We start from the raw sequence: 24,431 nt of genomic DNA, 5'->3' as shown, positions 1-24,431 counted from the left end.
TTTTATAATCTTGGATATAAAGTTAATTTCCTGTATAGGTAGGTACATTTGACCGTCTTCAACCTAACATGACTTTTGATTTAAAAAACATTTGACCAGTGATTTTATCCTCATTATCCACATATTAGAGCACAAGAATCGATGGTGGTATGGAGGTGTTATTGTTCAGTTGCTAAATCGTGTCTAAGTCTTAGCAACCCCATGGAGTGCAGAATGCCACGCCTCCCTGTTCCTATCTCCTGAAGTTGGCCCATTTTCATGTCCATTGAGTTGGTGGTGGTATCCAAACATCTGATCCTTTTCTGCTCTCTTCTCCTTTTGCCTTCAATCTTTCCCAGCATCAGGGTCTTTTCCAATGAGTCAGTTGTTGGCATCAGGTGGCCAAAGTATTGGAGCTTCAGCTTCAACATCAGTCCTTCCAGTGAATATTCAGGGTCATCTTATGAAAATGCATCTCCAATACCAATCATATTTGGCTTCTAGTGGGTTTACAACAATTACCTGGTGAATAAATGAGTAAATACGTATTTTTAACAGTATGTTTATATAAAGTACTTGGAAGTATACTACAACACTAGTTTGCGGTTTCTTTTTTATCCCATGCATGGAATATCTCTGTCGTCTTGTTATCTACTATAACCTTATTTGCCATATCATTAGGTGTTTCCGAAACATAATGAAATTCTAAAGATAGCCACATCGCTGAGTAGCTGGCAGAGTGTAGGCCTAATAATGATGTTGAACATTCTTTATAAAATTGATGGATCTCATACAAAGCAAGGACTCAATCAAGGGCAGAATTCTCCAGGGTGAAATCTACCTCTAGGTTACCATCTGCATTTCAAATATTTTCTGATTGATTTGACTCTCGATGAGATTTCCTTCCAGGTTAAATATTCCTATTACCCAGCTTGATTTCCTTATTGATAGTGAAGTGGAGAATATAGTGTCATTTCTTAGTCAATACAAAAGTAAAAGGCAATAAAACTGAAGAGGACAGTAGAAGTCCTTGTGAATACCAAATTTGGACCATGACCTTGCTGAAGTTTCTTGTGTATTGCAGCAAAAAATACAACTACTTCTTAGAGTGCACAATGAATAGTAAAATATACTGGTCTTTATCTTAGAAGTGACATTTTCATATCATACAATTTTCAATTATGCAATGTAATTGTTAGAATAATACTTTAAGATTTTTTCTAATACTAAATCGGTCAGGTAAATTAATACTATGTTAATTTTACTGACGAGGCAGACAAATTCAGGGAACTAAGGCAATCTGACCATTGTCCCTTTCTTACAACAGTACATTTCTTCTGCTTTTGATAGTATTGTTTATCCAGTTATATCAGATCTGAGGCTTTTCAAAAGTTCTTGAGATAAACAAGTTTATACCAAAATGTCAGTTTTCTGAACAGAAAGGACACACAAGAACTAATAAGTGATTTTAGTATATTTTTTCTTTGTTGTAAAAAGCAATGCCATAAGAAAACTGGAGTATTAATTAGCCCAAGGTAACCAAGATGGTAATTTAAACGTTATCTCTGAATTATCATCCATAATATATTTGAAACATGTGCATGTGTTAGTTGGGAACTTTTTAGGTGAAATGCACATTTCTAATTAAATTAGATGAAAACAAATATAAAATGAGAAGTCAGAAGAATATTTACAGTACTGATAAGTTATAAAAAATGGTGATAACTCAGTCATTTTCTGTAATATTTAGTGCTATCTATATATTGTTCTAAAAATGGCTTCAGGTTATCCAGATAGAGTAACACAAATTAAAATGTAATATAAATGATGTTACTGCTCTTGGAGTAAATGTTTCCCAGTGTGAAACAAATCCTAAATTATAAATAAAGCTTAAGCATTCATTGAAATGACTAGTTATAGTTCCGTTCTTTCGTTCATTCATTTCACACATATTTACTTGAACTATTTTTAACTCTTATGAAAGATTCTCTTCCATGTCTTATATATGAGGACTATTAATCCGTAGGGTGTAGCAAAGCTTGATTTGATAAGGTTTCATGTTGCTTAACAATAAATGCATTTAACTTTCAGTGGATTTAGACTATTGGTAAAGACTGAAAACATTGTAAAAACAATTCCTAAGTTATACTAATATAAACTTTTCTCACTTGAATATAAATTCTTTTTTTAATTACATAGAAATACATATATATAATTAGCATAAATTAATATGGCTGATAAAATTGGAGACAATTGTATAGATATCTCCCTCAGGACAGATGTTTAATAAGTGTTCTACTAAAGAAAGGAAGGTAATGAGAAAACAATTGAAAGAGGATGGGAATGTAATGAAGAGTTAGTTTATTTAAGATAGAAATTATAAGTCACATTTGTATGTTACTGGTTGTGACCCAGTACAGAAGGAAAACCTAGTGAATGAGAAGAGATGAAAAATGTTTAGGAATGAAGTCCCTTCAGCACAAGAACTAGGGTTAGCCTTACATAGAGCAAGGACATCTTCTTTGCAACAGGAGAGGAAGCAGAGAATGTGGGTACAGATGCCCGAGATTCGGTGAGGGTGTTCCTACTTTACTGCTTCTGTTCTCTTAAAGAACCGTAAGGAAAGAAATTTGAAAAAAAAAAAAGAGAGAGAGCAGGAAGAAGAGAGAGAATGAGAAAAACAATTGGAGGGAAATGTCCTTGTTACTGTAATTACTTAATACCATTTGGCACATACACGTCTAAATTTGGCATTCTGTGTGATGTGCTATTGCTTCAATTGTGTCGAACTCTTTGCGACCCCTTGGTTTGCAGCCTGCAAGACTCCCCGGTCCATAGCATTCTCCAGGCAGGAATACTGGAGTGGGTTGCTGTGTCCTCCTCCAGGTGATCTTCCAGTCCAGGGACTGAACCTTCATTTCTTATTCTTATGTCTACTGCACTGGCAAGCAGGAAGATTCTTTACCACTAGCGCCACCCGTGAAGCCCAAATTCAGCATCCGTTCCGTTCAGTCGCTCAGTCGTGTCCGACTTTTTGCAACCCCGTGGACTGTAGCCTACCAGGCTTCTCCGTCCATGGGATTCTCCAGGCAAGAATACTGGAGTGGGTTACCATTTCCTTCTCCAGGGGATCTTCCCGACCCAGGGATCAAACCCGGGTCTCCCGCATTGGAGGCAGACGCTTTAACCTCTGAGCCACCAGGGAAGCCCAAATTCAGCATATATCAGGTTAAATTTTATTTTTATTACTTCTAATAATATCTACAAAATAACCTTGAGTCTTTCCTTTTTGTTTCCCTTTATAGTGAAATATCAGGAACAAGAAATGGGTTATAAACTGCTCTTTCCTTTCTGTTTCAAACTAGTTCTAACTTTTTCGGCCAGTTCTTTCATTAAGAAATAACTATCAAAGTTCCATTAGTAGGGCATGCCTTTTTATTGTTTTATCTGGTAATGTGGTAGATTTGTAATGAGACAATATACTCAAATACTTAGGAGCCCTGCTGTTTCTTGAGTTCAAATTCCACATCTGCTAAGAATAGCACATAATATAATGGGAAGTTTGTATTACTCATTTAGAATAGGGATGATAATACTTCATAAGAATTTGTGTTTTAGTCTGAGTATGTAAACTTAGCTTCTAGTAAAGTGTTTTGTACAATATATGCTCTCAATAGAGACAATAATCATAATCGTCATTATTTTATTGGTATCTATTCTAATTGTCATTCATGTTGCAGATAGTTGTTCAACTTATATCTCTTTCTTAGATAAACAGACGTTTTTTCAGTTTGACACAATGTATACCAATGGAATACTGTGAATAAGACTGCATTGTTAATATCTGTGCAATTTAAGTAAGAAATTAATATATTTAAAGTTCAGTTCAGTTCAGTCACTCAGTCGTGTCCGACTTTTTGCGACCCCATGAATCACAGCATGCCAGGCCTCCCTGTCCATCACCAACTCCCGGAGTTCACTCAAACTCATGTCCATCGAGTCGGTGATGCCATCCAGCCATCTCATTCTATGTCGTTCCCTTCTCCTCCTGTTCCCAATCCCTCCCAGCATCAGAGTCTTTTCCAGTGAGTCAACTCGTTGCATGAGGTGGCCAAAGTATTGGAGTTTCAGCTTTAGCATCAGTCCTTCCAATGAACACCCAGGATTGATCTCCCTTACAATGGACTGGTTGATTTAAAGTTAAGTGGTATTAAATATGTAGGTTTTTGGATTTCTCCTGTTGGGATGATAGGCAAGTAAGGTAGTTTTTCTTCTGATTTTATAATGACATTTAAGGAGTAATAACATATTTTAGAAATTTCCATTGATGTCATGATTTCACTTGCGCTCCATACGATGGTTCACACTCTCAGTACTTTGTACAAAGGTTTTATCAATTTTACTTAAGAAATGTCCCTCGGTTATGGTCTCATATGTCCATAGGTCACTTTGTCCACTTTAAACAGCTATGTGATATAGAGCAGGGTTATCTTTTTTAAACCTCAATTTTCTCATTGGGAAAATATGGATAATAATAATGTCCAGATTTCTTGGGCATCCAATGAGAAACAGCTCATAGTACACGTGTTTAAAAGATAGCAAGTGTCCAGTAAATATTACATATTGCTTTACTAATCACATTCTCTTCTACTTATATACCTTTTCCCTGTGACTATTACAGTTTCTATTGAATAATCAACTGGTCTAAGAGCTGTGAAACCTGTGTCCTATCCTTTACTAACTAAAATATAAATGTCCATTCCTTTTGGGAAGAAAGACAAAGAAAGGGAGTTATTTTTTATTGTCAATTTCATTAGGTGTTGAAAGTTAAATCCAAGCTTTATTTGGATAGGATAGCATTTAAGCCTATTATATGCACTTTCTAGAATGTTCCTTTCTTTATATCATTGCAGATGAGGAAAGGTTGTTAAGACCTTTTATCTCTGTTAGAATTTGTGCTTACCTTACATATTTTTGTTAAGAAAAATCAAGAATGCCATACTTAAACCTAATAGAAAAAATGCAGATATTCGTTTCAGCAATCAAATTTGAACTAAAGAAATTAAGAAAATAAATAGAAATTATCTATGTTAATAATTTGGTGGCAAATATATTATTTCTATTGTGTAGCTTTTTAGATTTTATATATATAAATAGTTGATAAATTCAAATACTTAATGCAAAAAAACACCCTGTGTTTTATATATACATATATATGTATATATAAAACAGCAAAAATAAAAGCAAATGAGAATTATTTATCATGAGAACTGTATGTTCCATAAAATTAATAAATGTCAAATAAAGATTCTTAACCTATTTTTACACATGTGCCTAATACTTGCTGTTTTCTAATATTATATAATTGCTTTTGCTGCTGCTGCTAAGTCACTTCAGTCGTGTCCGACTCTGTGACCCCATAGACAGCAGCCCACTAGGCTCCTCTGTCCCTGGGATTCTCCAGGCAAGAACACTGGAGTGGGTTGCCATTTCCTTCTCCAATGCATGAAAGTGAAAAGTGAAAGTGAAGTCGCTCAGTCGTGCCCGACTCTTAGCGACCCCAGGACTGCAGCCTACCAGGCTCCTCCGTCCATGGGATTTTCCAGGCAAGAGTACTGGAGTGGGTTGCCATTGCCTTCTCCGATAATTGCTTTTAAATCATGCTAATTTTGTGAGATTATTTCAGTCCACGGCATTTTAAATGGTTATTTATTTTTTTCAATGGCTATAACTTTTGTTTTAATACATAAAACAAAAATGATTGATGCCAAAATAAATGTTATTTTGCCTACCCACAAACACAGTGGATAACCAGTATAGAGATTAAACTTTGAAAAGTAAAGAAAATAAGACAATAACATTCACAGCTAGTAACTGTTTCTGTGTATATTTAACTAATTGCCTTTAGAATTCAAGGAATTCCAAGAAGAAAAATATTTGGTCTTTTACTAAACCCTATCGTTCTCTATTTTTGTTTTAAAATCTTCAGTCAGTTCAGTTGATCAGTTGTGTCTGACTCTTTGTGACCCCATGAGCATAGCATGCCAGGCCTCCCTGTCCATCACCAACTCCCGGAGTTTACTCAAACTCATGTCCATCAAGTCGGTGATGCCATCCAACCATCTTGTCCTCTGTCGTCCCCTTCTCCTCCTGCCCCCAATCCCTCCCAGGATCAGGGTCTTTTCCAATAAGTCAACTCTTCACATGAGGTGGCCAGAGTATAGGAGTTTCAGCTTCAACATCAGTCCTTCCAATGAACACCCAGGACTGATCACCTTTAGAATGGACTGGTTGGATCTCCTTGCAGTCCAACAGACTCTCAAGAGTCTTCTCCAACAGCACAGTTCAAAAGCATCAATTCTTTGGTGCTCAGCTTTCTTGACAGTCCAACTCTCACATCCGTACATGACCACTGGAAAAACCATAGCCTTGACTAGATGGGCCTTTACTCCTAATTTATTTATTAATTAAGAGAAAAGATATAGTATAGTTTTACCACCTCTTCCTTCAAGTCAACCAGCCCCAAAGGCAAATGAATATTTTACATATATTAGATGTCATATTGAAACCTTCTGATTTTAGTTACTGCTGCTGCTGCTACTAAGTCACTTCAGTCTTGTCCGACTCTGTGTGACCCCATAGACAGAAGCCCACCAGTCTCCCCCATCCCTGGGATTCTCCAGGCAAGAACACTGGAGTGGGTTGCCATTTCCTTCTCCAGTGTGTGAAAGTGAAAAGTGAAAGTGAAGTCACTCAGTCGTGTCCGACCCTTAGCGACCCCACGGAGTACAGCCTACCAGGCTCCTCCATCCATGGGATTTTGTAGGCAAGAGTACTGGAGTGGCTTGCCATTGCCTTCTCCCTAGGTTCCCATTTAAACCTTTAAGCATAGTAACTCTGATGATAGAGTCCAAACATCTTTTTTCTCTCAAATTCTGGTAAGCCACAGTTATACTAACTGCATTCATTTCAGTATTGTGTAACATTGTTGTATGTACATTTTTACTTTTGAGAATGCTCATACTAAGCTTCAAGTTTTTTGCAGATGCTAGAGTCCAGCACATAGGAAGCCTCAACAGCAATGACAAAATCAACAAAATAAATTGTTTTCATTATCTTTTATATCATTATGCTTTTCAGTTTGAAAACTGTAGCACATTTTACATTTATATCACTCCTTTCCAATAAAAACTTGCTAAGTGTAAATCTTATATGTTGGACATCCCAATCCACTTTTATATTGTAAAGCCAGTTCATAGATCAGTTTTAATGTTAGTGGAAACCATTCCAGAGCAATTCAAGAAAAACTTAATAACTGTGTTTATAACAAAAATTTACCAAAAAAAGTGTCTATCAATATTAAAAGATTGTAATTTCCAGACCCTGTAATGCCTGATGGATGTTTTGCTAAGGAACATTGATAGATATTAGAGAACAAATCGACTTGGAAATTGGAACCTTGTCCCTGCCCCACTTCCTTCCATATTCTCCCATATGAGTTTGATTTTTATTCTACTTTCAACTAAAAATAACTCAAAAGATCATTTGAATATTTTAAGATAGACATGTTTATGCACACTATAGCATTTCTGTTTATGAATATACTCTCTGTATTTTTAATAATTTCTTAATGAGGTTTATTATATTTAACTGAGAAAGAAATTGTACCTCGAGGACAGTTAACAGGTAGAAGAGGACATTCTCTTCTATCATTTAAAAATTTGACTTCTGAAATCAGACTAACTGAGGTGTAAACCTTGGTTCTGCATGCTAATTTCTGTAATATTGAAAAAGTTACTTAATCTTCCTAAACTTTATTTTTTTCACCTCTGAAATATTTAAGAACAATAATGGCACCTGATTGGGTTGTTAGTAGAATGAAATGAATTATACATGTTAAGTCCTTGTCCTTAGCCATTGCTCAAAAATGCTAGTTTATCAGTACAATGAAGCAAAACTGTAAGATTGCTGGTGATATATATAATGACCCATTGTTTTAATTTAAGTGATAGGTAAAATGACATTTGTAGTCTACATTTTGTAACCTTTTTAAAAAGTAACCCTTTAAAAATAACTTTCTTTCACTCTTTCCAAGAAGATATATAAAACAAATTGTTCTAGTAAGTTTGTGTATGTTATATATGTGTGTGTGTGTGTGTATATATGTGTGTGTGTGTATACATATGTGTGTGTGTGTGTGTGTGTGTGTGTATATGAAATCACTTTTTGGTCATTTCAGCTTTTATGCATACCCCAAATATTAGAGTTTTTGTTATTTTTTAAATTGATATAGTCTTCTTGATTCCCAAATGACTTGGAGAGTCGAAACATTATAATATTAGTGTGAGATCCTCTGGTTTCTTTGTTGTGTATGTATGTGTATTAAACAGATGAGCTACAAAATATGAGCCTGGTGGATTAAAACAGATTGATTGGTATATTGATGAAACATTGTATGTATATATGTATCTATCTATCTATAGCTACCTACCTACCTGTGTACCTGGTTATTAACCTACTAGGGATGTATGCAACAGAATCTGTTCATAGGTGCCCCCACTACACAGTTTGAACAACTCCAAGTCTGTTCAGTTTTGTGTCTGCTTATTTCCCCTTTGTATTCCTAGCACCCAACACAATGCCTGGAATATATTAAGTTAGTGAACAAATGAATGAATACTAGTTATGTGTCTGTAATCCAGCAATTTGTGTACTTTAATATGCAGTTTAAAAAATAATATATGCAAGTACTGAAACCTATATTTATGAATATAGTTAATAATAGCTTAAATGAAAAAGTTAATACTTTCTTTGTCTTGATACTTAATTATATGCTTTAGAGTAAATCTGCTTTGTAGTAATTCAAAATAATTAAGCTGTTCCTGTTCCATTAATCTGTAAGATGTAGGTAATTATATTATTAAATGTGCCATATATTGTATATATTAATAAAAGAACAGTTGTTTTCCTGTAGTACCATACCACTCTCCTCTAATGATTTTTTAAACTAAAATTTAGATAATTTTAGATTTCTATACAATTGTCAGAAATAATAGAGATCCTGTATATCCTTTACCCAATTCCCTCCCATGGCATTTTCTTGTATAACCGTAGCACAATATCACAACCAAAAAATTGAAATTGATACAATCCACAAACCTTATTCAGATTTCATTAATTTTACATATGCTCCTTTGTGGGTGTATGCTTATTTTGTTTATATAGTTCTATATAGATTTGATCACCACCACCAGAGGCAAACCACAATGCAATTCCATCACAAAGATCCCTCTTTTGAGTGTTTTATAGTCATACTGAACTCCTTCCATTTCCTCCCCCTACAATGTTTGGTAACTAGTAATCTGTCTTCCTACTTTGTAATTCTGTCACTTCAAGAATGTTCCCTAAGTAGAGGCTATTGTATATTTTTACTCATCATAATTGATTTCAACTACACCTAAGATGTCCTTTGTATCAGCATTCCTTTTTTATTGCTGAGCAATATTCCATGGTATGAACTTAGTTTAATGGTTCACCTGTTGAAGGACATTAGGTTTGTTCTTAGTCTTTAGTTCTGACAAAGAAAACTCCTGTGAACATCCTTGTTCAAATTTTTATGTGAACACCAGTTGTCATTTCACTGGAATAAGTATGCATGAGTACAGTTACTGGGTCATGGTAAGCATATATTTATTTTTTTCAAGAAAGTGTCATCTTTCCAGAGTGGATGTACCATTTTACATTTCTACCAAAAGTGTATGTGTAATTCATTTTCTTTTTTTTTCAAGAATCTTCCCAGCATTTGGTGTTATCACATATATATATTTTTAATTTTAGCTAACTTGATAGATATCTCATTGTGGTTTTAATTTGCATTTCTTTAATGGTTAATGATGCTGAACATCTTTTCATGTGCCATCTGGTATCCCCTTTATTGAAATGTTTTTTGCCCGTTTTGTAATTGGATTTTTTCTTGTTTTGTTTCCCCCCGGTTCTAAGAGTTCTTCACATATTCTAGATACTAGTACTTTGTGGTGTATAAGCCAAGCAAATATATTCTTCTAGTTTGTAGCTGTTTTTTCATCCTTTTCACAGTCTCTCTCACAGAGCATCAAAATAATGAATTTTGAGTAGATTTATTATTTAGCTACTAAAATGTCATGTTACAGCTTGAAGCAAGTTAACAAAGAAATTATTTATGGAAAAAAACAATTTGAAAGAATTTATTGTGCATGTATTTAAAAATTAGCAATATTTTTAATCAAATTGAGGTATCGTTGATTTACAATGTTCTATTAATTTCAGATGTACAGCATAGATAGTTTTTATGTATTATATATGCAATATGTGTGCATGCTCAGTTATGTCCAATTCTTTGCAACCCTTTGGACTATAGCCAACCAGGCTCTTCTGCCCATGGGATTTTCCAGGCAAGAATAGTGGAGTGGGTAGCCATTTGCTCCTCCAAAGGATCTTACTGACCCAAGGATTGAACTCATATCTCCAGCATTGCAGACAGATTCTTTACCTGCTGAGCCATCAGGAAATTATACCTCATTTAAAAAACAAGGATATATTTGTATAGCACAGGGAATTATGACCCAGGAACTTTTAAGTTATTTTTTTTTAAGCATGTAGACATGTAGAAGCCTCTCAAGTGTGAGGTCTGGAACTTTGAAATTGATTTTGTTTGGCATCAAAACTAAAAGTTTGCTTCTATTTGTTCATAGGTTCTGTTGCCACTGCGTGTCGTGACCCAGGGGTTCCTATGAATGGAACTCGAAATGGGGATGGACGAGAACCTGGAGACACTGTGGTTTTTCAGTGTGACCCAGGATATGAACTTCAAGGGGAGGAAAGAATAACCTGCATTCAGGTAGAAAATCGATACTTCTGGCAGCCCAGCCCACCAGTTTGTATAGGTATGAATTTAGAACAATTAAAATTTTATGCAAGTGTGAAACGATGGTTAGAAACTGGTTTCAGTGTTGTTTAGAACATTATTCTGGAATAGGTTCTAGATCTCAGAGGTCTATGACCTTCAAAAAAATGCACAAAATTGTAAATCATTATTATTTTTCCCCTGAGGACAGAGTGGGTTTATAATTTCATTATATTCTTAGTGGTTTTAACACTGTTTTAAAATAGTTAAGAATCAAAGTTCTTGAAAAACCTTCACCTTGCCTTATCTGCTATGTAGTTGTTCATTGTTGTTCAGTCACTAAGTTGTGTCCAACTCTTTGTGACCCCATGGACAACAGCACACCAGGCTTCCCTATCTTTCACTATCTCCTGGAGTTTGCTCAAACTCATGTCCATTGAGTCACTGATGCCATCCAACCATCTCATCCTCTGTCACCCTCTTCTCCTCCTGCCCTCAATCTTTCCAGAATCAGGGTCTTTTCCAATGAGTAAACTCTTTGCATCAGGTGGCCAAAGTATGAGGCTGCCAAAGTATATATTATCTGCCAAACAAATGTAGTTATCCAATACTTTTAAAATTTAAAAAAAACAGATTCAGACACTGTATTTGAAATGGGTCATATTGATCTTGCCTCTATAATGGTTATTTCTTCTAAGAAAGAAAGTTGTATCAGAATTTAACTTTGAGTTTTAGGGCTTTGATTTTTCCTTCAATCCATGTATTGCAGATCAGTTTTTATTTTGATGATCTAAGGATTTGGAACCACTTGGTTCATACTTCCAACTCTCTGTCTTTTGTTTCCATTCCCTGTTCTTGAATCTCCAAGTTAGACTCTTGAAAATCAAGACACACATTATTTCTTTACCAAGTGTGAGAAAAACTTTATACCACCTTTGGAATGAAAACAGTGAGAAAATATGCTATATAATCTTAACAAAAAAAGATCTCATCATTTAGGTTCTTACATTCAACTAATTCAATCTCAAATCTGTGGTTCAAGTGCTTTTAAATTGGTGTCATCTTGGACAGGGGAGCCCAGTGGGCTGCCGTCTATGGGATTGCACAGAGTCAAACACAAGTGAAGCGACTTAGCAGCAGCAGCAGAATATATAATACATTTTGACCAAAGTTTGTCCTGTCTACTCAAAACTTTATTATATGCATATCCTTTCCTTTGGTACACTGTAAGCAACTAGAGGAAGATTCCATTTCTTGTTCATTGTATTTCTTCTAGCATGCAAATTTAGCACATTTAGGAGAGAAAGACTTATTTTTGTTCACTTATATCTAACTCATAAATACATTTTCACTAATTATTTCACAGAGTCACATGATAATAGGAAAAGAGTGTTTAGTACTTAAGCACTCAATTATTCAGATTTATTTTATTCATTTTATATTTCTTATGCATGAGATGGAAAATCAAATTCATTAGTGTGTCCTACACATTGTCATAGGCGTTGAGGATTTAGCATTAAAATAATATAGAAGAGTTCTCTGTTTTTGTGAACCTACTTCTAGTAAAGTGAAAACTAAACAGTCTGAATTTTCATATCACATAGTTTACATTTTATAGTCATTTTATAGAATTAACAAAAAGCACTCAATATGGAAAATGAAACATATCCAAAGACTCAAACCAGCCAGGGTTTGACTTCTTGGTATTTCTAGACTTCTGTAGAAAATGGGGCAGATGATAATGACAAAGCTTATTAAAGAGGCTGAAAAAAAAACACAAAATAAGTGCATACCTTGAGCCAGTTCAGATTTAGCCGTATTTCCCTTTACAGTTTATTATTTCCATTTATACCTATGTTGCTCACTATGCATGTATCAGTGAAAGATTCTAAATCATCAAACATCTATTACTTTGCATTTTATTATAACTTCACTCATAAATGCAGACAAAAATACAAGGAAAAATCGCTTTCAAAGGAAAGACTGAAACGTTGAAATGCTCTTTTATTTGTTTACTACACAGGTTATCTGAAAAAAATGCCAATTAAACAAAAATACCACATTCCAATTAATTAGAATCTGACTGAGCATCTTGTAAAGGACATCTGTGTTAAGACAAAATGACAGAACTTCAGAAACTTACTTGGAACTTCTTGATTTATTATGATTTTTACACCTATTAAATGGGTGCAGTTTATTAGAATTATAAGAAAGGCTATAGTATATCAAATGTTATGTTGAGAATTCTGAAATATTGAACAGCTTTACACTGAAATTCTAGAAAACACAAAAATATGAAGCATAAAAGACTAAATAGGCTGTTATAAAATTCCATTTGTAGACAAGACTTTAGTCAGCAGGTAATAATTTTAGGAAAATCATGTTGAACACTAAATTTTACTTAAATGGAGTAGGTTTGGGGAATTTTTTATTAGGATTTTGGTGCTGTGTATTTTTTTTATAGGAAAAAATCACTTGAGGAGAGGATATGCATTAGAGCTTCTCTTTAGAAAATAACCTTAAAAAAAAGTCTGAAAAATTGCTAAGGCTGCAGAAAGCTTGATCTCCAAAACTGATATGAAAGGAGTCCATGATTGGAAATACTATGCCAAAGATTAAACCCTCAACTTTTTAGAAACTTCATAAGTCTATGTGTCAGACCATGGAGCATAAAGCATTTTGCTTGCATGTAGAAGTAGTCAGTGTTATAGCAAATACCAAACAAAAGGACAGTCATCTTTAAAAGAGTTAATAGAATTTATTCCAACAAAATTGACAATGTGAAGATTACTTTGACATTGCCAGAGAGAAAGTAACAGCTCTCAACATGAAGGTAAATAATAAAAGCATTAGTGTGGGTGGACTGCTGAGAAAGACAGTAGATACAAATAAAACTGAATTGGGAAGAAAAATTAATAATATTGTAAAATCACTATCAATAGTTGCCCATATAAATGTCTCATAGAAACTACACTCAGAACAATTCATTAATGTCAGGATTACAAGGAACCTAAATAAAATTTTAATTCATTAATGTATTTGATTTAAAGAGAATCTTATTTTTGGTGCTTTATGATTAGATACATAAAAATAAAAATGTATTTTCCAAATGTTATTTGGTTTTATATATTTAAAGCAAAGATAATTTTCTTTATTGTTGATTTGTTTGGGATTTATACAAATGTCAGATAATGTCTCTGCTTGTCTCAAAGGTTTTTACAGATTTTCAGAATCTACTACAGCAATGAAATTTATCAGGAAAACCTCAATAAGTAATTTAAATAATTGAATCAAAAGAATTTTAAAAGACTTTATGCTCAAATAGTAGTATAATCACAAAATATATTCAGTAAGATACTTAAAATATGCATAATGGATTTTCCTATATCCTATGTGATAAAGAATATACACTATAAATGTAAATGTAGATGTGTCATGTGCATAAAATTGATAATGATAAAAGATCACTATTTCCTGTGAAAAATAAGACTGAAACAAACAATAAAATTGCTACCACAGTCACCCCAAATTACAAATAATACCACTTCCTTAGAATGTGAAAGAAAACACAAAAAAATTCTTGCCTTAATTCATACATATACTCATTTGCTATTAGACATATTTTTCTAATACTTTCCAAATTCACATTTCATTTCAAAAGTTCCAAAGACAAAATATGCCATTATTTTTATCAAAGCATATAGCTACAAATTAGGTTGTCATTCAATCTAGTCATCATTAATCTTCACAAGGAATGCAAGGAGCCAGTAACAATTCAGCAAACATTTATAGAATGTGTCACTTCAGTTCAGTTCAGTTCAGTCGCTCAGTCGTGTCCGACTCTTAGCAACCCCATGAACCACAGCACGCCAGGCCTCCCTGTCCATCACCAACTCCCGGAGTTCACTCAAACTCAGGTCCACAGAGTCGGTGATGCCATCCAGCCATCTCATTCTCGGTCGTCCCTGTCTCCTCCTACCCTCAATCGCTCCCAGCATCAGAGTCTTTTCCAGTGAGTCAACTCGTTGCATGAGGTGACCAAAGTATTGGAGTTTCAGCTTTAGCATAAGTCCTTCCAATGAACACCCAGGATTGATCTCCTCTAGAATGGACTGGTTGGATCTCCCTGCAGTCCAAGGGACTCTCAAGAGTCTTCTCCAGCACCACAGTTCAAAAGTATCAATTCTTCGGCAGTCAGCTTTCTTCACAGTCCAACTCTCACACCCATACATGACCACGGGAAAAACCATAGCCTTGACTAGACAGACCTTGGTTGGCAAAGTAATGTCTCTGCTTTTTAATATGCTATCTAGGCTGGTCATAACTTTCCTTCCAAGGAGTAAGTGTCTTTTAATTTCATGGCTGCAATCAGCATCCGCAGTGATTTTGGAGCCCCCAAAAATAAAGTCTGACACGGTTTCCACTGCTTCCCCATCTATTTCCCAAGAAGTGATGGGACCAGATGCCATGATCTTCGTTTGCTGAATGTTGACCTACAAGCCAACCTTTTCACTCTCCTCTTTCACTTTCATCAAGAGGCCTTTGAGTTCCTCTTCACTTTCTGCCATAAGGGTGGTGTCATCTGCATATCTGAGGTTATTGATATTTCTCCCGGCAATAGAATGTGTAGTATATGCTAAATCTCACATAGAAAATAGCATATAAGACAGTTCTTAGGTTATGGATTAAAGATGAATGCAGACACCAAAAAGGAATATTTAAATAAAATATAATAAGGAAAGTGATAGAGATTGGCAAACGTTGCTATGAATACCAGGTTGTTCTGGAGAGAGCTGCCATAGAGCCCAGGCTGAAAATTTCTAGGAAAACTCCCTGGTGTGTGCTCAGTCACTCTATCATTTCCGACTCTTTGTGACCCCACACACTGTAGCGGCCAGACGCCTCTGTTCATAGGACTTTCCAGGCAAGAATACTAGAGTGGATTGCTATTTCCTTCTCCTGGGGATCTTCTCGACCCAGGGATGGAATCCATGTCTTTTGAGTCTCCTGCATTGGCAGGAGGATTCTTTACCACTGGAAACTCCCTGGAGGCAGTGATGAATCTTGAGATGTAAGAAAGAGTTACACAGATGTAGAAGGGAAACAGACATTTCAGGAAAAGCAAATAGGATGCATAAAGGCATGTTAATACAAGGAACAACTAAATAATTAAATTACATGTCTAGATTGGTAGTTGATGCAAATGGAAAGGTTGCAAGGGTTAAGACATGAAAGCTTTACTGGAGTCAGGGCATTATCTTTTAGGCAATGTGAAGTAACAGCAGAATTTTATGCATGGGTATAATCTGATTGGACTTCCCCAGTGGCTCAGCAGTAAAGAATCCATCTGCAGTGCAGGAAATGGGTTCAATCCCTCAGTGAAGATCCCCTGGAGAGGGCATGGTAACCCACTCCAGTATTCTTTCCTGGAAAACCCCATGGATAAAGGATCCTGGCAAGCTAAGGCCATAAGGTCGCAAAGATTCACACAACTGAAGAGACTGAGCACGTAACATGATTAGATATTTTTACTGGGAAGATGTATTGGAGGAAATAGATTATACTGTGTGTGTCCTCCATTATTTAGTCATGTCCGACTATGCTAGATTGTACTAGAGGCATGAAAAACAAACGAAAAAAAGCAATAATTCTGGAGGCATTTAAACGTCAGATCTAAAAATGTGGTATTTCTTTCACCAGTGTAGTTTTCTATGTATAGGTCTTTTGTTTCTTTCAGTTCAGTTCAGTCGCTCAGTTGTGTCCGACTCTTTGCGACCCCATGAATCACAGCATGCCAGGTCTCCCTGTCCATCACCAACTCCTGGAGTTCACTCAAACTCATGTCCTTCAAGTCTGTGATGCCATCCAGCCATCTCATTCTCTGTCGTCCCCTTTTCCTCCTGCCCCCAATCCTTCCCAGCATCAGACTCTTTTCCAGTGTCAGCTCGTCGCATGAGGTGGCCAAAGTATTGCAGCTTCAGCTTTAGCATCAGTCCTTCCAATGAACACCCAAGACTGATCTCCTTTAGAATGGACTGGTTGGATCTCCTTGCAGTCCAAGGGACTCTCAAGAGTCTTCTCCAGCACCACAGTTCAAAAGCATCAATTCTTCGACGATCAGCCTTCTTCACAGTCCAACTCTCACATCCATACATGACCACGGGAAAAACCATAGCCTTGACTAGACGGACCTTTGTTGGCAAAGTAATGTCTCTGCTTTTTAATATGCTATCTAGGCTGGTCATAACTTTCCTTCCAAGGAGTAAGCGTCTTTTAATTCCATGGCTGCAATCAGCGTCCGCAGTGACTTTGGAGCCCAAAAAAATAAAGTCTGACACTGTTTCCACTGTTTCCCCATCTATTTCCCAAGAAGTGATGGGACCAGATGCCATGATCTTTGTTTTCTGAATGTTGAGCTTCAGGCCAACCTTTTCACTCTCCTCTTTCATTCCTAAGTATTTTATTCTTTTTGTTGCAATGGTGAATGGAATTTTTCCTTAATTTTTCTTTCTATTTTCTCATTATTAGTGTATAGGAATGCAAGGAATTTCTGTGTGTTGATTTTATATCCTGCAACTTTACTATATTCATTGATTAGCTCTAGTAATTTTCTGGTAGAGTCTTTAGGGTTTTCTGTGTAGAGGATCTTGTCATCTGCAAACAGTGAGAGTTTTACTTCTTTTCCAATTTGGATTCCTTTTATATCTTTTTCTGCTCTGATTGCTGTGGCCAAAACTTCCAAAACTATGTTAAATGGTAGTGGTGAGAGTGGGCATCCTTGTCTTGTTCCTGACTTTAGGGGAGATGTTTTCAATTTTTCACCATTGAGGATAAAGTTTGCTGTGGGTTTGTCATATATAGCTTTTATTATGCTGAGGTATATTCCTTCTATTAATGCCTTCTGGAGGGTTTTTATCATAAATGGATATAGAGGACGCTAATAGATGGAGAAATATACTGTGTTCGTGGATTGGAAGAATCAATATTGTGAAAATGAGTATAATACCCAAAATAATCTATAGATTCAATGCAATCCCTATCAAGCTGCCAATGGTATTTTTCACAGAGCTAGAACAAATAATTTCACAGTTTGTATGGAAATACAAAAATCCTCGAATAGCCAAAGCAATCTTGAGGAAGAAGAATGGAACTGGAGGAATCAACCCGCTGGACTTCAGGTTCTATTATAAAGCCATAGTCATCAAGACAGTATGGTACTGCTATAAAGACAGAAATATAGATCAATGGAACAAAATAGAAAGCCCAGAGATAAATCCACACAGCTATGGACACCTTATCTTTGACGAAGGAGGCAAGAATATTCAATGGAGAAAAGACAATCTCTTTAACAAGTGGTGCTGGGAAAACCGGTCAACCACTTGTAAAAGAATGAAACTAGAACACTCCCTAACACCATACACAAAAATAAACTCAAATTGGATTAAAGATCTAAATGTAAGACCAGAAACTATAAAACTCCTAGGGGAGAACATAGGCAAAACACGCTCCAACATAAATCACAGCAGGATCCTCCATGGCCCACCTCCAATAATATTGGAAATAAAAGCAAAAATAAACAAATGGGACCTAATTAAAATTAAAAGCTTCTGCACAGCAAAGGAAAATATAAGCAAGGTGAAAAGCCAACCTTCAGAATGGGAGAAAATAATATCAAATGAAGCAACTGACAAAGAATTAATCTCAAAAATATACAAGCCACTCCTGCAGCTCAATCCCAGAAAAATAAACGACCCAATCAAAAAATGGGCCAAAGAACTAAACAGACATTTCTCCAAAGAAGACATACAGATGGCTAACAAACACATGAAACATCACTCATAATCAGAGAAATGCAAATCAAAACAACAATGAGGTACCATTTCATGCCAGTCAGAATGGCTGCTACCCAAAAGTCTACAAGCAATAAATGCTGGAGAGAGTGTGGAGAAAAGGGAACCATCTTACACTGTTGGTGGGAATGCAAACTAGTACAGCCACTATGGAGAACAGTGTGGAGATTCCTTAAAAAACTGGAAATAAAACTGCCATACGACCCAGCAATCACACTCCTGGGCATACACACCGAGGAAACCAGAATTGATAGAGGCACATGTACTCCAATGTGGATTGCAACACTGTTTATAATAGCCAGGATGTGGAAGCAACCTAGATGTCCATCTGCAGAGGAATGGATAAGAAAGCTTTGGTACATATACACAATGGAGTATTACTCAGCAATTAAAAAGAATACATTTGAATCAGTTCTAATGAGGTGGATGAGACTGGAGCCTATTATACAGAGTGAAGTAAGCCAGAAAGAAAAACACTAATACAATATACTAATGCATATATGTGCAATTTAGAAAGATGGCAATGATAACACTGTATACGAGACAGCAAAAGAGACACAGATGTATAGAACAGTCTTTTGGACTCTGTGGGAGAGGGCGAGAGTGGGATGATTTGGGAGAATGGCATTGAAACATGTATATTATCATATGTGAAACAAATTGCCAGTCCATGTTTGATGCATGATACAGGATGCTCGGGGCTGGTGCACGGGGATGATCCAGAGGAGGATATGGGGAGGGAGGTGAGAGGGGGGTTCAAGATGGGGAACACATGTACACATGTACATACATGTCAATGTATGACAATACAATATTGTGAAGTAATTAGCCTCCAACTAAAATTTAAAAACAAATAAAAAATTTTAAAATGTAGTATTAAAGAAGAAAAGATAGAGTGAAAATATCTACGAAGAACTGTGAAGTGGTGTCTTGGTAGTGCTTACTGGTAGACTGGAGTCAAAGCGGCAGTGAAGAAAAGGAAGAATATTGGGCCCCTAGCTTGGGGATATATGTGGATGGATGATGGTGCTAATCAAACAACCCAGGAATATAGGAGAAATTTGAGTTAAGATTTGGGTGTATTGGATATTCTGTATTGGATATTGATGTACCCATAGGCTATCAGGTATAGACAATCAGTAAGCACTCGGGGATACGGTTTAGAATTAAGCAGGGAAATCTGCTGCAGATGATAGGAAAAAGGAGTTATCAGTACATAAGTGGAAGATAAAGTAACAATTTGGATATGGTCAACGGGAAGAATGTAATAGAGTGTAAATTAGAGATGATTATGGAAGTAATTCAGGAAAATTACCAAAATTATAAGATGAAGTGAAAGAGGTGCTTGCCAATAAAACTGAAGTCTGTACAAAGACATCAAAAGAAAAAAGTGAAATTCCAAAAGGAGAGTGAATTTAAGGTGAAAGTCAACAGTTAAGGATGATTACAGATATGAAGAGAAAGATAAAGGCAAAAATTGCATCTTTATTGTCAGTACAAAAGCCATCTGAGGGTGAGCTAAGATGGGTTTGTGTTGGAGGCAAGGGGGCTAAGAGAAATAGCAATGGCTGGAGAGAGAATGAGAAGTGGGGAGGAACAAATAAAGACATCGAGAATCCCTAAGCAATTAAAAGATTATTGTCTCTTTGTCTCTCTATAATTTAAAATGAAAAAATTCTATGCTTGACATGTTTTTTTCAGGATAAATAAGAAACCATATATATTTTTGGTGCTTTTCTTTGAGAAATAAGAAACCATATATATTTTTTCCAATGTGACATTCTTTGCTAATTATGTTAGTCTGCCTATAGGTACAAATAGTATATATGTGATGAAAGAGAATGAGATTAGACTCATTTTCAGAAGGCTTAGTTGTAAAATAAAAATAAATAAATTCAAAATAATTAAGGAGATAATTTTATTAAAAATGAATTATTGCCGAATTTTGCCATTGTAATGTATAGCAATAACAAATCACTATGTTATACACCAAGAACTAACAGAGTGTTGTAGGTCTATTATAATTCAAAAACAAAATCATAGAAAAAATGATCAGATTTGTGGTTATCAGAGTCAGAGAGTTGGGGAAAGCTATTTGTATGAAGATGGTTAAAAAGTACAAGATATTTAGCTATCCAGTCAGTAAGTACTAGTGATATAATGTAAAATATGAAGACTCCTGAGAGTCCCTTATACTGCAAGGAGATCCAACCAGTCCATTCTAAAGGAGATCAATCCTGGATGTTCATTGGAAGGACTGATGCTAAAGCTGAAACTGCAATACTTTGGCCACCTCATGCGACGAGTTGACTCACTGGAAAAGACTCTGATGCTGGGAAAGGTTGGGGGCCGGAGGAGAAGGGGACGACGGAGAATGAGATGGCTGGATGGCATCACCGACTCTGTGGACATGAGTTTGAGTGAACTCCGGGAGTTGGTGATGGACAGGGAGGCCTGGCGTGCTGTGATTCATGGGGTCGCGGAGAGTCGGACACGACTGAGCGACTGAACTGAACTGAACTGATGATATGAAACACAACTGTATCTTATATGAATATATAACAATTGTTAGAGTAAATCTTAAGAGTTCTCATCACAAGAATTTTAATTCTTTTCTTTAATTTTGTATCTCTATGATAAGACAGATGTTCACTCAATTCATTGTGGTGATCATTTAAAAGCTAAAAAGGGTTATTACAGGATGGGGTCAGGGGCAGACTACTGTGATAGGAAAACATGTGACAGTAACATCTTCAAGCATCTGAAGAATTAGGTTTTCCTAATCCCTTTTTAGGGATCTTTCTTAGAAAAGAGTACACAGGTGAAAAAGAGCAAGGTGTGGGGAAGTAAGTTGAAAGGGTGGCCCAGAATGTTGTTCTCTGGGTCCAGCCTGTCCTTAGGTTGTGTGCCGGCTCGAGGCTGAGGAGTAACCAGAGTCCAAGAACCTAGAGAAAAGAGAGAAGCTTGAGCAAAGTTTGGTTGCACGCAGTTTATTGTGATTGATCTGTGAGTACAAGCAATTCAGCTAATCATCTGAGTCAAAGAAAGGGAGTTTATAAGGTCTGTGCCTGGTTTTGTCACAGAAAACTGAGGGGGCTTATTGACTTCCCTGGTGGCTCAGATGGTAAAAGCATCTGTCTACAACGCGGGAGACCCGGGTTTGAGTCCTAGGTTGGGAAGATCCCTGGAGAAGGAAATGACAATCCACTCCAGTACTATTGCCTGGAAAATCCCATGGACAGAGGAGCCTGGTAGGCTACAGTCTATGGGGTCGCAAAGAGTCGGACACGATTGAACGACTTCACTTCACTTCACTATCTAAGTGAACCTTATCTAGTTAGATGGTAAAGACGGGCTATTCACTGTGAGCCCATATAACCAAACACAGAAGGATAAGGGGATTTCTTAACCATTAGGTAAAATTCAACGTTTTCAGTTGAAAAATAAAAAAAGTAAAAGGAAATAGGTTAGAGGGAGCTTTGTTATATTTTTAGGATGAAAGAGACTTGAGTACCTGTGGACAACAAGGAAAAAGCCAGAGAATAAAGGAGATGAATGAACATAATTCTCAAAAAAAAAGAAACTGTGTGACCAAATTTAGGGTGTTATCCTGATTACCCTCCGATTGTAGAGAAAAATACTCAGGGAGCATTAAAGTTTGAAGAGAGAGATCTAGAGAAAGTTGAGATAGTCTGTTTAATCATTTAATCATAATATCACAAAAACATACAGGTGATAGGGTAAATAAATTAAGGCTAAGCAAATAAATATTCTAGGCAGAATAGGTCATCTGTTGTTACAGCGACACTGAGGCCAAGGTTGAAGAAAGTCATAGGGAAATGAAATAGCAGGCATCCATTATTTAGATGGTAAAGATCGCCAGATTCTAATAATGATATTACATATCTAGGCTCAGGCAAAGAACAAAAATCTGAAATGTTGCCAGAACCAATATTCTCCTTGGAAAACCAGTTTTGTGCTGTCAAAAGAATCCTGTATAACTTATAACTCAGTGGTAAATTTTACCTGAGAAAAACTGTGACTTCAAATCTGAGCTACAAGAGGAATGGTGCTATGTGCATGAGACATTATATGACCCCAGGAGAATCCCAGCCTCCATCTCAGTCACTCTCTCTCACTCCATCACCAGGACCCTCCACATCTCAACTGCTCTAAGTTTCCTAAGCTGCCAACTTTATATATTATTTTCTTATCAAGCTGTGTTTAACAGCCTCTAACAATAACCCCCTAAAAAATCTATTCTCTGAATTTCTCTGACAATTTTTTGAACCTCTGCATTGAAGTGTTACAGAAATCTTTGTCAGGTCATAATAATAACTGTAGTACCTGTCCATTTTCATCAACAAGTCAGACAACTAGAATTCCTAACATTCAGTTTGTGCTGTGCTGTGCTGTCATTCAGACCTGTCTGACTCTTGGTAACCCCCTGGACTCTAGCCCGTCAGGCTCCTCTCTCCATCCAGACTCTCCAGGCAAGGATACTGGAATGGGTTGTTATGCCTTCATCCAGTGGATCTTCCCGACTCAGGGATCAAACCCAGGTCTCCTGCAATACTGGCAGATTCTTTACCAGCTAAGCTACCAGGGAAGTCCTAACATTCAGTTTACAAGTGTTTTATTATAAAGTTATGTTGATTCTCAGTTATCCATTTTCACATGTTAACTATTATCAAAGCCTCTTCTTCCATAAATAAAGATATCAGGGAACATTTGAAAATGAACTAAATACTTCATAATCTATTATCCCACATATTATTAGAGATTTTGCTTTGCTTTGTTTTGTTCCTATCTTTTTTTCTCAGTAACCTTCAGAGTTTTTCTGAAGGAGTAATTATGAGGAAATCACTTTTACTCCTCTTCTTAATGTGTTTCTTTTATAAGAATCAAAACTAATAGCAAGGGAGAGAAGTATAAATGTAACTTTTCTTGTCTTTTAAATCCAATAAAGGAGGTAAATTCGCTCTATGTATGTATTTAGTATTTTAATGGTCTTTCTTGAAAGGTCATGCAGTATTTAAGCATCCAGTACTATGAAAAATTGAGTTTGTACAAAAACCTCTAAACTTTTTTAGATATGTGTTTTCTAAATACTGATAGATAATTAATTTCATTAATAACTTAAGGTGTTTTGTTTGTTTGTTTTAAATTAAAGCACCCTGTGGAGGCAATTTAACAGGATCTTCAGGATTTATTCTTTCACCGAACTTCCCTCATCCATATCCCCATAGTAGGGATTGTGACTGGACCATCACCGTCAATGCAGACTATGTTATCTCCTTGGCCTTTATCAGGTGAGTTCCTATACCTTTCCACATCTTAAAAATTGTTTTGTTTATTTTGCATTAGCATTTGCACTAAGAAATATTTATTTTTACGTGACATTTTACTTTTTTTTTTTTTTAACCAATTTCAATACTAATATTTTGCAGTAAACAGTTTAAAAATCTCTGTATAACAGCATAGATTCCAATGTAGTTCTGCAGGCTAATGAGTGTGCATCTCTCACCAGTTTCCAGTATAGAGGAAACATGTTAAAGGTTGAATGGTTTATTGATTTTCATGAAATATTATCTCCTCATAACCTTTCTCTCTCCCTGAACTTACCATCACTGCTTCAAAAGATTCTATGTTTCCTAAATTTAAAGATTAAAAGGTCAGCATTTTGAGGAATGTTTTTTCCCATATGTGCAGCATCAAAA

The 24,431-nt window shown here is 36.0% G+C and overlaps 1 protein-coding gene across 4 annotated transcripts in view; it reads left to right on the top strand.

Moving 5' to 3' along the window:
- The window catches only part of CSMD3 (CUB and Sushi multiple domains 3), a 1,369,436-nt gene that overhangs the window by 1,018,243 nt on the left and 326,762 nt on the right, over window positions 1-24,431 (top strand). For all 4 annotated transcript variants that reach the window (XM_088844606.1, XM_088844605.1, XM_088844604.1 and 1 more), the window contains 2 exons: window positions 10,710-10,901; window positions 23,885-24,023. In XM_088844606.1, the coding sequence (XP_088700732.1) occupies window positions 10,710-10,901; window positions 23,885-24,023 (331 nt within the window). The remainder of the gene's footprint in view (window positions 1-10,709; window positions 10,902-23,884; window positions 24,024-24,431) is intronic.

The sequence above is a fragment of the Moschus berezovskii genome, chromosome 16 (genome assembly GCF_049115385.1).
Source record: "Moschus berezovskii isolate FMDL1 chromosome 16, NW_MosBer_1.0, whole genome shotgun sequence".
In the NCBI taxonomy this organism is placed as follows: Eukaryota; Metazoa; Chordata; class Mammalia; order Artiodactyla; family Moschidae; genus Moschus; species Moschus berezovskii.
The sequence above is the reverse complement of the archived record's forward strand: the minus strand, read 5'-3'. Positions and strand labels throughout refer to the sequence as shown.